Source organism: Podarcis vaucheri (assembly GCF_965113315.1).
Source record: "Podarcis vaucheri genome assembly, chromosome: 3".
Lineage (NCBI taxonomy): Eukaryota > Metazoa > Chordata > Lepidosauria > Squamata > Lacertidae > Podarcis > Podarcis vaucheri.
Window position 1 is genome coordinate 73777913 of NC_138761.1, and position 13877 is coordinate 73791789.

Here is a 13877-nt window from a genome sequence, read left to right on the forward strand (position 1 = left end):
TTTTATTATTTTTTATCCCACCCATCTGGCTGGGTTGCCCCTTCTAGATGTTGTACTACAACTCACATCATTTCTAACCATTGGCTCTGCTAGTTGAGGCAGTTAGGAGTTGGAGTCCAACAACATCAGGAGGGCCATGGGTGCCCCACCCTTGAAATAAACGTTTCACGACTGGCAGGGCAATTCATTTATGCCATGATGTGTTCTCAGCAGCAAAGGTGAAAGCCAAAGAACAGCAAGAAAAAGAAGAGGCAGTGTAGCAAAACAGACAACCACTCCTGCATTGCTCTGAGCAACCCTGTTGCCATCCACCAATCATAACGTTGATGGTGAATGACATCCCCACATTAGAAAAGCAATTAAGCCATTAATCAACGTGTGATGATAAAATGTCCTGATGATGTCACTAAATGCAATGCTCACACCTCTCCCTATGGACAATGCATTAGTGTTAAGTCAGAAAGAAGTGCTCTCATTGCTTCCCCCTGTAAAGACTACTGTGAGACAACCAGCAGGAAAGCACCAACAAACACTGGCAGTCATAGGCTGCAGGCCTCCCCTCAGGCAAGGTGTGACCTTTCCCACCAACCCCCAAAACCAGGACTGACAAATATCCCTTTTGGCAGGGAACTCCTCATATTTCCCAGTGACTTACCGTAGCAGGTAGAATGTTAAGAGCTGTTGCTGATTTTTCAGATGTATTGAGGCAGCAAGCAATAAAAGCCCCTGGAAGCACCCACTCATTGTCTGGATAAGGTTTCAGATTCAGTCTCCATAATTTTCCACTTAGAGATCTCTGCCTAGGAACTGCTGCCAGCTGGAGAATAGGAATGTCTGGAAACTGCTGGCAGCCCACGAAGAAAATGCTTGGCTAGCCATGGACTAGTTATCTGAGCAGGGACAGCTTATCCCATTTCACTACCTGAGGATAAACAGGAATTGCCAACCCCTGGTTCCTCCCACCATGCCCCACTTCTGCTGCCACCAAGCTCCAGTTCTCTCCGAACTCAGCAGGAGCTGAGGCGCTCCTCCAGAAGTTGCCACTCACTTGGCTTTTCCACCCAGGGGCAGGGAAGACAAGTGGCAATGTTGTGCTCCAGAATGCCTCCCTCTCTGTAGTGGAAGCGGTGGGGTGGGAAGAGAACTGCCTCTTTCAGTTCCACCACCTGAGGAGGGTGCATCACCTCACATCATGGGTGGGCCAGCTCTGTATCTGACAGCCAGCATAAGGCAACTGCTCAGGTTATTATATATCTGTATGTATAGATATATAACACTACCAGGATTTTTTAAATATAAAAGCCCTTAAAATGCATAGCTTGCACTGACATATTTTGTTAATTTATTGTTAATTATAAAGAAATTTTTAAAACACAATGTTATCACTTTCACAGTTAGTGGTACATAGATTTACACATTGGGCAATCATTTATGTCTATTACTTCATAGAAAAAAACCAAACATTCATTTTCTATAATTAAAACAGTATCCTGGGTTCTGAAGCTGAGGGCATGATGTTTGTCACTTGATTTCACTGCCATATTTTCAGTTATTGGATGACATCACCACTCCATAAATCCATATTCTTATGAAACCCAATCTTGTGAAAGAGAACATCTGTTCCAGGAAAAACCATAGATGATCTTTTCACACACTGTTACAAGATATCCTCATGACTTGTTAGTAGAGACACACATTGGCTACTGCAAAATGGAGTTGTCTGGCTGCTGATTGAAATGGCACTTCCTCCTTTGCTATCTGGCCATCTTTTTGTTTTGACTGAAAACAAATTTACACATGTACTATGCATCTAATTGCCCCCAAAGTGCAAAGTGATGATTTGACCATTGATGAAAGAGAATATCCGCATTAGATTCCCTTCCAACAAGAAAGTAAGTATAGGGAAGGGCTTCCTACATTTCTGGAAAAGAGCTCCTATTGCATACATAACCAAGGACCCAGATATATGGAGTATTAATTTGCTCTTCCCAGCTTCTGAGGAATCCTACATCTACACATGGCATAAACCTCTTTACCCACCTGGAACAGCCTTCATGTAAATAGTTGGCCCTAAAGATATAAAAATAAACATAAAATATATTCAATATAACTAGCAACTTGAAAAATTCTGATCATAAAGCAAATATGAATTTTGGCTACGATCCAGCACAGTACTTAAATCTATGTTGCACTGTGACCATATGCGACACATCTAATCATATTGTATCATTTTGGCAAGAGATTGTACCAAATAATCATTTTCTGCAAGTTGCATTTGCAACCAGTATATTTTTTTGAACTGCATTCTAATATGTTTTGTGACTCACTGCCAGCTTGGGAGAGGCACCAGTCCACAAACAATACAAATTATTAGGATGCTCCAATTCAAAGGGAGATTCCCTCCAAAGCGGGGTTTCAGTCAAAGCCTCCTTCCATATGTTTGCTGGAAATGTGGAGTGGGGTGGCCACTTGGGTTGGCCCACTCATGTATAAATAAACCTTTGGCAGAAGCTCTGATAGACATATCTGAAGAGAGGAGCTTTAACAGATTTTCCTCTGAGAGGTAATGGAAACCTGTATGTAACAGCTACACCATACATTTAAAACACAAGGCTGCACACCCGAATCTCGGGAACTGTAGCTTACTCCCACCTGGAGACTGACACACGAGAGCGTGATACATTCCCTGGGTCCCTTGCAGACATAAACCCTGGCGCAGTAATTCCAATTGCAACCATTATAATCCGGCCATGAATAAACTGCCTCTGGTTTAATATTTAACCTTGCGACTCTTATTTTGACTTCGTTGCCCAGCATAGCTGTCAACTTTTCCCTTTTCTTGCGAGGAATCCTATTCGGAATAAGGGAATTTCCCTTTTAAAAAAAGGGAAAAGTTGACAGCTATGTTGCCCAGTAGCACCAATTAAAATCATGCAACGAGGACAACTGAAGCAGTTTCCCTTGAAGGGACCATGGACACTTGGCGACAGGGATCCAGTCGGACGAATCCAAAACACCAGTGCAACACTCGTTGCAAGGAGCGAGGCTCGGCGGGAGGGAGCACGAAACGGGCCGCCCTCGAGCCCGTGGAGTCGCCGAAACCCGCCGCTGCTGACCAATCGGGAACGAGCAGAGCTGTCTTCTGGCGATTGCTCCGCCCTCCGAGCCTGCGTTTCCCCTCCGTCCCCTTCTAATGGTCGCGTCCGTGGCCTGGAAACCTTTGGTGGGGAAGCGCCACTTTGTCGGAAAGGGTCCGGATTCTTTGCAAAGGAAAGGTACTTTTTAGCCTCTCTCCCGCGGTTGTCCGCGGCTCGTCAGAATGAGCGGGAAAACCCGTGAACTCCCCTAGTCCGTCTATCCACGTAAATGTAGAGCCATTGTACGCTGTGAACCTACATATTATTATAAAGCCGGTTCCTGGAGAAAGGGGAGGGCGGAGAGCTTTGTGGGTTTTTACTTTTTAATTTTAATACTATCCCGCTTCATAGCTCCTGCTCTTATCCGCATTCTAAGCAGTTGGCTGAAAATACTGCCGCGTTTTTGACTGGTCAGAGATCATTTGTCAAATCGTGTTTTTTTGCAACGTTTCTGAACAGAAATTGAGCCCTGTTTAAAAGTGTGCTGCACAAACGGCAGGGGCTGGGACTAGTACAGTGAGGGGGGGGGGGAGTATTTGATCCTCTGCTAAATTTGCCCGTTTGCCCCCTAACGAAGAAATGACCAGTCCATAATTTTAATGGTAGGTTTATTGTAGCTGTGAGAGATAGAATAACAACAGGAAAAACCCCAGAAACTCAGAAGACAAAAGTCAGAGATTGATGTGCATTAGAATGAGTGAAATAAATATTTGATCCCTTTGCAAAAGACGACTTAGTACTCTGTGGCAAAACCCTTGTTTCCTTATTTCCTCAGCCTACTGGACCATTGTAACCTCAAGAAGGGGTAGCAACGTTAAGTCTTTTGCAGCATAAGCAGCAGAGTCTCGTGGCACCTTGAAAGATTATCAGATTTAGAACTGCACAAACTTTCATGGACTGGAATCCACTGCAGCACACCTCTACAAAAGCTGACGTCATAATAAATATATCCGGCTTTAATATCCTGCAGGGTTCTTGTTATTTTTGGACCAGTATAAAACTGTGTGATATACTCCATAGCATTAGTGGACAGAATTTTGCTGGACAGACCTTACACAACCATGAAACCCACCAAATCTCAAGCCTAGTATACCGTAATCTGACAGTAAAATGGGCTTGATCCCATGTATGCAGCCCTGAGTTCATTAGATGAAGAGTGCAGTACAAATGTGAAAAACCTTTTTTTAAAAAAATCTTATTTCCTAATTTTATAAGGCATTGAATGTTGATGTTTTTCAGTGCCAAACATTTTACAGTACTATACATATATTGAAATGTGTTTTGTTGATGGAGGTGCCTTCTCTATTCTGTGGAAGGGCAGAAATATTTCCACTTTGACTTGATTGTTTCCAACTGCAACACACACAACAAGCACAAAAATCTGTGCAGGTTTTAAAAAATAATGTGTAGGTAAATTGCAAAGTTGGTTCACCAAACTAAACAGCTAGAAACCTTTGGAAGTTGTTTTTAACGGCTATTTATATCATGCTTTGTATGATGAACTGTGAACTGGTAGTTTAATTGTACACATTGTATGTCTCTTTCAGACATTTCCTCTTTTACCTCTCTTCTGTGTGTTGGCCTATGACTTCAAGCAGTAAACATTTGATCATATTCATTCATCATAAGAGTGGCTCTGTTGTGCATTCATTAGAATTGTTCTTTTTTGTTGTTGGACTGGAGAGGAGGGAGAGAGAGAAGAAAACATGCAGATTAAAGAAATGGAATAGTCTAAACTCAGTTCATATTAGGAAAAAGTGTCAGGGCCCTTGCCTCTGATAAATTATGTATGCTCACTGGGAAGGTTTAATGATCTCCCTCTTCCTTAGTATATCTGTATTATAGAGAAAGCATAACATAGCTCTAAGGAGCATGGTGGCCTTCCCCACCAAAAAAGAAAAAAGGCACAAAATATCAGAAGGTAATGGTAAGCAGGAATTTAATCTAAAATAAACCAGCAGCTAAAACATGTTATGGAAGATTTAAACAAAGGAACCAGATCTACTAAAGTTTTCCTCATTTGATTTTTCAACTGTCAGGCTGGGGAGAACTGAAATGCCAAAATATTTTGAGAAAATATTGATCTCAATCATGCTGTTGCTGTTTCTTAGAAGGGAAAAAAACCAAATACTTGTTCTTTCCATTGGTACTCTTTTATCAGAAATAAACTTTGGGGAATTATCAACCAAATTCTACTTGTCATGTGCAAAGTTCAAAGGAAGTTCAAAACCTAAGATGTTTTAAAGCAGGGTACGAAGGCCACTCTCTACTAGATTTTTTTTAAAGTACTTGTTGATCCATAAACTGTTCCAGCATGAATGCCATGGCTATCAAAGCAACAGGAGATTCGATGAATATGAATATGCTATGAATACAAAATCTCTGCATTCTGCCAGGACTGTCAAAGACACAATACTGTATATTCATGTTGCCCCATGCTTTGGGGTGACTTTCTCTTCTTCACAGATGGTATCTTTTGCAGACACTGTTTGCAGATGTGTAGTTGGACATTGTGCAGTTTCATGTTGACCTTTTGTTCCACTCAAAGGAATGACTGGCTAATTGGCTGTGTTTTAGTTTAGAGAAGAAATTGTGCTTGCTTGCATACTCCATCTTCTCTTTACTTTGTTATTTAAACAGTGGCAGAGCAGTTGTAGTTTTGAAAGGGCCTTCAGCAAAGTCCTATCAAGTGGGTCCCAGTCTGCATTGTTACACCTCTGAACAGGGCTTATCTTGCAGCAACAACAGTGAGCGACCCTTTTAAGTCCCGCAATAACCCTAGTGCACCATTGCTCTGAGGCATAGTAGGAAATTAAGAAGGCTGTGAGCCACTGCTAAGGAAGCCTGTAGCCGAGTGAAAACGCATCCAGACTAATGGACCCTGCCAGGTGGCTGGGATCCAAGAAACCGCCCAAAAGTGCCAGGTGCTGTCAATGAAGCTGAACGGACACCTAGAATCATAGAATCATAGAGTTGGAAGAGACCACAAGCGCCATCGAGTCCAACTCCCTGCCAAGCAGGAAACACCATCAGAGCACTCCTGACATATGGAGTAAGCTTTATTTCCAGAAGAACCTATTCAATCAAGTGCATGGGTGAGGTCCCCTATGCTAATCCCTCTTAAGATATCTATGGATTAAGAGCCCTCCATATCTTGTTCCACAATGGACAGATTTTTTTTAAAAGTATTCTTAGATTATTATTTTTTTTAAAAAAATCATTATATAAGAAATCCTTGTTTTGTCTTTAGAATTTTATTTTCACACCCCCCCCCTTTCTCCTTCCACTTCTCATAACAGAACATGTCCAAGGCAAAGATTGCAGTCATTGGTGCAGGGCTCATTGGCCTCTCTACTGCTGTTTGCATTTCGGAATCTGTCTCAGACTGCAGCGTGACTGTCATTGCTGACAGGTTTACCCCCAATACAACAAGTGATGTAGCTGCTGGGATGCTCATTCCTCATATTTACCCAGGTGAGTGGAATTTCCTTCCTAAGATGCAAAATGTAAATAGGCATAGATATTTACGTTATGTATTTATTTGTTTTCCGTCCTTCTTCCTAAGGTCCCAGGGTGGGTTACAACATTAAAACACAATATTAAAAATGGTTTTAAGCAACTTACAACAATAAAAATAAGGTGGGTCCTAAACATAACGCCTCAAGTGTCAAAATTGAAGGTAAAGAAATGCGTCTTCAGCATCCTCCAGATGATTTTCTGTATTTACTATCAGCTCCCAAAACGGGCTTCAGAGAGGGGTAACTGTAGTTTTCAGGGCTGATTCCATGACAAGTGGATCAGTGCACCACGAGCAACAAAACACTGAAGTGGTTGCTGTGAAATGAGTGCCGCTATTGCCAAATTGAGATGTATGTACAGTTGACTCACAACTTACACATGTTTAACTTGTGCAAATCCAGCTTTATATGCTTGGCCAAAAAGGATCCCTCCCACCATTGCACTCACCTTGGGAGCGTGTTCAGAGGTGCAGGGAGAGTATGTTTTATTCATGATTTTGACTTTATGCATTATCCCTGGAACATAACCTCCACATATGTTTAGCATCAACTGTAGGTCTCTCTCTCTCTTTACAGTAGTTCTATAAGGAGAAAAAGTAGCAAATCTAAAATATTACACATTGCACTTGCACCCAATCAATAAGCTACTAACATTCTTTGTAATATTGCCAGGCTAGGGTCATTCCAAAACTCCATCCAAAGAGTACAGAGTGCCTGTCATAGTACCCCTATTGCTGCATGCAAGACTCTTCCCTGTTCTGGACTCTGTACGTACACTTTGCTTCCAGGCAGAAATATTTGCATTGTTTATTTGGCCATGTTACATACATCACAGAAGCTGGAAAATATATCCGTTCAACTACGTATGAAGGTAGTCAGTATTTTGCAGGAAGAAGCAGCAATCACTTTGCAAGACTAGATTACAAATCAAACCACAGTCAAGCTCTATTGTATTCCAGATGTTTCGCTGAGTATGTAGAATAGAGATATGACACTATAAATTTAAAACATCATTTAAAATGTGTTTTCTTTCTGCTGTGCAGACACACCGGTTCATCAACAGAAGCAGTGGTTTAAGGAGACCTTTGACTACCTGTCAGTAATCTGTAATTCCTCAGAAGCTTCAGAGGCTGGGATTCATTTGGTCTCTGGGTAAATAAGGAAGGCTGTACTATGCTTACTAAAAGCAGGGGGATAGGCAAGCCTGTTGGCCAAGCAGAGTTCAAGGCACATAAAGCAGTGAAGGTCTGGACAGTGCCTGTGTGACTGTCTGGGTAGGAACCCAATGTACACTGACTTGAGGAAGAAAGGCGGGCTATAAATACAATAAGCACATAAAAATGCATGCATTGGAATTGTATTTTGTGGCCATGTTTTAGAAAGGGGAAGAGACAAAACCAATATGCGCTCATGAATTACTAGTATTACTGAATACTGTGTCCGGTTTTGGACGCCACAATTTAAGATGGACATTTATAAGCTGGAACACGTGCAGAGGAGGGCATGGTCAAGGGTCTGGAAACCAAGCCTTATGAGGAACAGTTGAAGGAGCTGGGTATGTTTAGCCTGAAAAAGAGGAGTTTGAGAGGAGATATGATAGCTACCTTCAAATATCTAAAACGGTGTCACATGGAGCAAGTTGGTTTTCTCCTGCTCTGGTGGGTAAGTAGGACCTGAACCAATGGCTTCAAGTTATAAGAAAGGAAATTCTGACCAAACATCAGGAAGAACTTTCTCACAGTAAGAGGTGTTCAACAGTGGCACTAGCAAACTCCCTAGGGAGGCGGTAGACTCTCCTTCCTTGGAGATTTTTAACAGAGGTTGGATGGCCATCTGTCATGGATGCTTTACTTGAGATTCCTGCATTGCAGGGGGTTGAGCTAGATGACTCTTGAGGTCCCTTCCAACTCTATGATTCTATGATGATGATGATTTAAATTTCTATACCACCCTTCATCTGAATATCACAAGGTGGTTTGCAATATAAAAACATGAAAATACATGCCATAATAACAAACAAACAAAATTACTCCCCCCATGCAATTCTGTGAAAATAGCATCCTGAATGGAACCCTTGGGATATGCTGCTCCCAGTGTGGTATCTGTTTCCCCCCACTGACACATAAGCACATGTTTTGGTATCATATGAATGAATGGTAGAAATTTATTTGGGACTGGTCTCCCAATGGCTATTCCTTATGGTGGCTGTTTAACAGCTTCGTATTAAAAGCAGTAGAGCAACAGCAGGAGAGGACTGTTGCCACTAAGCCCAGCTTGTGGACTTTACAAAGGCCCTAGTTTGGTAATCGGGGGAAATACATCTTAGGAACAGGTGCAGCAGGAGCACAGAACTACCCAAAAAAACACACCCAACCACAATTATATGAAATAATTTTGTTCTTAGATAATGATTTTCCAATAAATGTAACAGAACAGAATGGCTGTGTGTTTTACGTTCCTCCTCCCTTTCATGTCTATGAGCTGGCAGATCTTTAAAACCATTCCTGAAGAGAAGCCTCCATTCTGGTCTGATGTGGTTCTGGGGTTTCGCTCGATGACTGAACAGGAAATGAAGAAATTTCCGCAGCACAAATGTGGTCAGGCCTTTACTACACTGAAGTGTGACTGCCCACCCTATTTGCTTTGGCTGGAGAAAAGGTATGAGTGTTTGGGTGGACACCTTGCTATAACAAATGAAAGAACCGTATTATTGGATAAGACCAAGATCCTTCTATCTGAGCATCCTGCCTCCACCAGCAGCCAGCCAGATGTCTCTGCATGCTCACAAGCAGAATGTGATGGCCCTTTGTCTGGTCAGGGATGATGGGGATTGTAGGACCACAGCTTCCCTGTCCCAGCTTTCAACACACTGCCATTTTCTTATTGTGGTGATGTGATGCAAAGTGAAACAAAGACCAAATGTTAAGAAAGTGCTCCCTGGTTGTAATGCAATAGCACTTCTATTCTTACACCATGTTACAACATGGGCTGGCAGTTTTGCTTCAAAGCAATCACACGCTGAGTGCTCTTTATTCTTCCAGTGTGCTGTTCTGACATATGAGCAACCTCACGGGGAACTCATGCCTTGTCATGTTTCATTTTTTAAACAGTCCTGAAAGTGGTGCCGACGCTCAACTAAATTGCAGAATCCATTTAGTATCTGTCAGGCAGGCCTGTGGGCAAAGGCCTCTGCTGCCCCTCATTTCTGTCTTACACTCTTGTAATTTCCCAAAGGAGCTGCCTGATCCTCAGAGCGAGTCATTGGCACAAAACTCACTCAGATAAATGCTGTTTTGCTGATAGGCCCGTTTGAAGGATGGTGTCCAAGTAGCTGAAACAAATGATTAAGATTTCTTCCACTGAGTGGGTCAGAAGGAAGTGTCCATTAGATGTGTAATTTATTGTGTACCCTCAAGTGCCCTGAGCACTATTTATGGTGCTGTTCATCAAAAGATACAAAAAGAGAATCAATCATAAGCACTTGGCTGGAACCCACGAGCCACTTCTGTAGGCAAGAAGAGTGTTGATTGGGGCACGTCGGCTACTTTTCGACTGTCACAACAAACTTCAGAAACATTAAATTGGGAGTGACCTCAAAGCCACTTCCACTTCAGGAGATGCAGCTGCAGCATAAATGATGAGCAGCCTCTTCTTCAGACCAAAGGAATTAAGAGTCTACCACCTTCTGATGCATTCAGTTCCACGGCAGCATAATTTTCAGCTGCATAAACATTGCAATAGCTTAAAAAAAAAACTAAAATGAAAAAACTCCTGGGAAAACAAAAACATCTTTGCCTCACAGTTAAAGGATTGCCACTGAGAGGGGGCACGTCCCATGAACAACTGATTTGTTGAAGGCACAAGAGGGTCATGATTTTTTAAAAAAGAATTGTGCCCACCTGTGAGGATGCATTGGTGCGGCACAGACAAGTGAGATTTCAGCATAAACCAAGGGCCAACTTAATGTCCATCAGCTCTTGTATCCTGCTTTAGCCTGACACTGGGATGCATTATTTTCTGGTAGAGGTAGATGGGAAATGTGCTTTTGCTTTTTCAAGGATGGGCACAATGAGCAGTTTTCTGTAATTTTGATCTATGTGGGTTTCTGTGTCCTTTTATTACCAGCCTAGCACATGTGTTTGCAATTGAACAGATGTTTTGTAAGAGCACAAAACACCCCTGGGAAATGCAGCCTCCCTCAAAGCTCTGTTCTCTAACTTCATTCAGTGCATTTTTGATGATGATGATGATTTATAGTGTTTATAACCCGCACTTCAACCAGCAGGTTCACAGGCGGTGCACAATGTTATATTGATACTTTAATGTCAAACAAAACCAATAACGATAATAAAAGCAACCAATCCATCTGCTGAAGATCAATTCATTAATTCCAAAGACCTGAAGAAAAAAGTACACATGTGATGGCGGGAGGCTGGTGTTGGGGGGTGGGAAGCTTTTATCTTCCATGGGGGAGAGTTCCACAGTTGCAGAGTCACAAGAGAGAAGGTCTTGTTCTGTGCCATCATAACCATGAACCACCACTGTCAATAGAGCTGCAGGCAGGGCCTTTCATATAAATCTTAAGGCCTGGGCTGGTCGATGGTGAGAGAGGAGCTCCTTCAAATTCCTGAGTCTCAATCTGTATAGGTCTTTACACACCACCTCCACCTCAAATTGGGCAAACAGAGAGCAAACAGGCAGGCAGTGCAGCTCAGCCTCTTATGTAATACAGACTCGTGGGAATTAAAACAGAGGAGTGAGAATCATCAGTAGGATTGTGCAGGCAAGCTTCTGCTTTAAGTAGCAGAAGCTTGCGCAGTGGGTTAAAAAAACAAAAAAAGTCTGTTTTTCTGAACAGCAATCTCCAGCACCAAATCACGAACAGCTCTGAAAGTCTCCTCAGTTCCATAATTGACATGTGGATTGGTGGGCAACTGTGCAAGAAACAGAAGTCTAAAGTTCTTGTGGGTGCACAAAACTAATTGCATGATACTTTGGATCTTGACTCAGCACTTTTCCTGATCCCTGGAAAAACTGCTCTTTGCTGGAGAAAAACTGCTCTTTGCCGGAGAATGAAGGAGACCACCTAACCTGTGATTAGTTGTACATTTCCCACTTGTTCAGTCCTTTGTTATTCTTTTCAAATTGCATATTTTTCCTGCTTACATTGTAGAGTCATTGGGACTTGCCAAAACACGCACACAGCAACCACACTTTTTGATTTTTGTTCCACTAACTTTACACAAATGAAGAAGTGTGTATCTGAAGAAGTGTGCATGCACACAAAAGCTTATACCAAGAACAAACTTAGTTGGTCTCTAAGGTGCTACTGGACAATTTTTTATATTTTTAAATATACTTCGACTGCATCAGACCAACACGGCTGCCTACCTGAATGCATGCTTTAATTTTAACTGTTAATTAATTTTATTATTTATACCCTGCCCATCTGGCTGGGTTTCCCCAGTCACTCTGGGCAGCTCCCAACAGAACACTAAAAACAGAATAAACCTTCAAACGTTAAAAACTTCCCTAAACAAATGAATCCCATTTGACTTGTGTACAATTCTGTTCCATAAGGTTTTTCAATCTCTTCACTGGTTTTTCTTCTCAACAGTTTCTTTTAAAAAAAAGTAAAATGAGATTATCTGGATTGCATATTGGAACCTTTCTGTTTTTTTCTTTCCATCTTTCTATTTCACACTCGTCAAAGACCATCTAAATTATCTTATATCCTTGGCCTGCGTAACAGTCAGGCAAAACATTCACACTGATAGATAATGATTTCACCTCTTGATTTTTTTTTTCCTTTGCAGGCTGAAAAGAAATGGGGGCCAGGTACATGCTAGAAAAATCGAAGACCTGTGGGAGCTGCGGAGTGACTATGACATCATAGTGAATTGCTCTGGCATTGGCTCCAGGAAGCTCGTGGGTGACCTCGAGATACACCCCGTCAGAGGTCAGGTTCTCAAGGTCAAGGCCCCTTGGGTAACACATTTCATTCGGGACGGCGATGGATTAACCTACATCTACCCAGGGATGCACAACATAACGTTAGGTGGGACACGGCAAAAAGGCAACTGGAAGCTGTCTCCAGATCCCAGTACCAGCAAAGACATATTTGGCCGATGTTGTGCTCTTGAGCCATCCCTTCAGGCAGCTCAGGATATAAAGGTGAGGGTGGGCCTGAGGCCATCCAGGTCAGCCGTGAGAGTCCAGAAAGAGATACTGGTTCGAGGCAGTGGAAAGCTTCTGGTGGTGCACAATTACGGACATGGGGGCGGTGGATTTTCCGTGCACCAGGGTACAGCTAAGGAAGCAACCCAGCTGGTTAAAGAGTGCATTGCAGCCCTTGAAATGTCAAGGCATAAGGCAAAACTGTAGCCTGTAAGGTGAACGTTCATATTCTCATTTCTCTCTCTCAGTAATTACTGATATAAATTGGATTAGTGTGTTAGTTTTGAAATCCGGTCAGGAAAATGCCATTGGGTTGATTTACAGAGGCATCTCTCTCTTGACAGCTGAGCACTTGATGGCCAGCAGGGGAATGTGAGAACTGGCTGAAAGGTGATGGGAGGAGAGGTTCTGTCTGCAGTGTTTAATCTGTAATGCAGTTGAATACAAAATATTGAGTCCCCAACCCTTGCAAAAATTTCTGTTGTGCAGCTCCATTTCACCAGCAGAGGGCAGCATTGGATCAGTCACTTATTTGAGCCCTATTTAAGGTGCTTGGGATTGGGGGATGCTCCGCATGGTATCTCTGTCTTTAAAAACCAGGGATGGCTTGGATGGTTCAGAAGCTACAGCACTGTGGCATTCCAAGGGTCTCCTACAAGGCCCTCAGCTGGTCCAGGCCAGACTTCCCCCAATATTTCCCAGAGCAACCTTCTGTCACCACCTACTCCTTTACATAGAGGAATCAGATTTTCCCTTTATTGGCTGCAATTCAAAATCAGTATGTGGAGTGAGATCTGCGAACTTGGAATCCCCCAGACCAGAATACATTCATAACTTTAAAATTGGTATATAATTTTGGATGGAGCACCATCCAAGCAAGTGGACTTTTAATATAGAATAACAAAGAATTATGCTGTCATAACCTGGCATGCTTGTCTCTTCTCTTCAGCAGCTCTAACACCACTCTGACTCAGCTCACTGCTCTCCCTAACACTCTGCTAATTTCTCGTCTGCGTCATTCTCCACTCTCCAATGATTTCTATCA

At 42.4% G+C, this 13877-nt stretch overlaps 1 protein-coding gene across 3 annotated transcripts; it reads left to right on the forward strand.

The window, feature by feature from the left end:
* The first annotated feature begins 3127 nt into the window (after window positions 1-3127).
* DDO (D-aspartate oxidase) lies at window positions 3128-13295 on the forward strand. 3 transcript variants are annotated; one of them, XM_082216814.1, is made up of 5 exons: window positions 3128-3275; window positions 6437-6611; window positions 7699-7807; window positions 9137-9313; window positions 12472-13295. In XM_082216814.1, exons 2-5 carry the CDS (start codon window positions 6440-6442, stop codon window positions 13037-13039), a joined length of 1026 nt encoding a protein of 341 aa, XP_082072940.1. In that variant the 5' UTR covers window positions 3128-3275; window positions 6437-6439; the 3' UTR covers window positions 13040-13295. The 3 variants fall into 3 exon arrangements, with proteins under 3 accessions (XP_082072940.1, XP_082072941.1, XP_082072939.1); XM_082216815.1 differs by lacking the exon at window positions 3128-3275 and adding an exon at window positions 3342-3362; XM_082216813.1 differs by lacking the exon at window positions 3128-3275 and adding an exon at window positions 3931-4071.
* The last annotated feature ends 582 nt before the right edge of the window (window positions 13296-13877 follow it).

Coding starts and splice junctions, on each gene's coding strand:
- DDO (XM_082216813.1), top strand. CDS start 4,030: ATGGACTGGAATCCACTGCAGCACACCTCTACAAAAGCTGAC. Junction 4,072..6,436: donor ACACCTCTACAAAAGCTGAC/GTCATAATAAAT, acceptor TTCTCATAACAG/AACATGTCCAAGGCAAAGAT. Junction 9,314..12,471: donor TTGCTTTGGCTGGAGAAAAG/GTATGAGTGTTT, acceptor TTTCCTTTGCAG/GCTGAAAAGAAATGGGGGCC.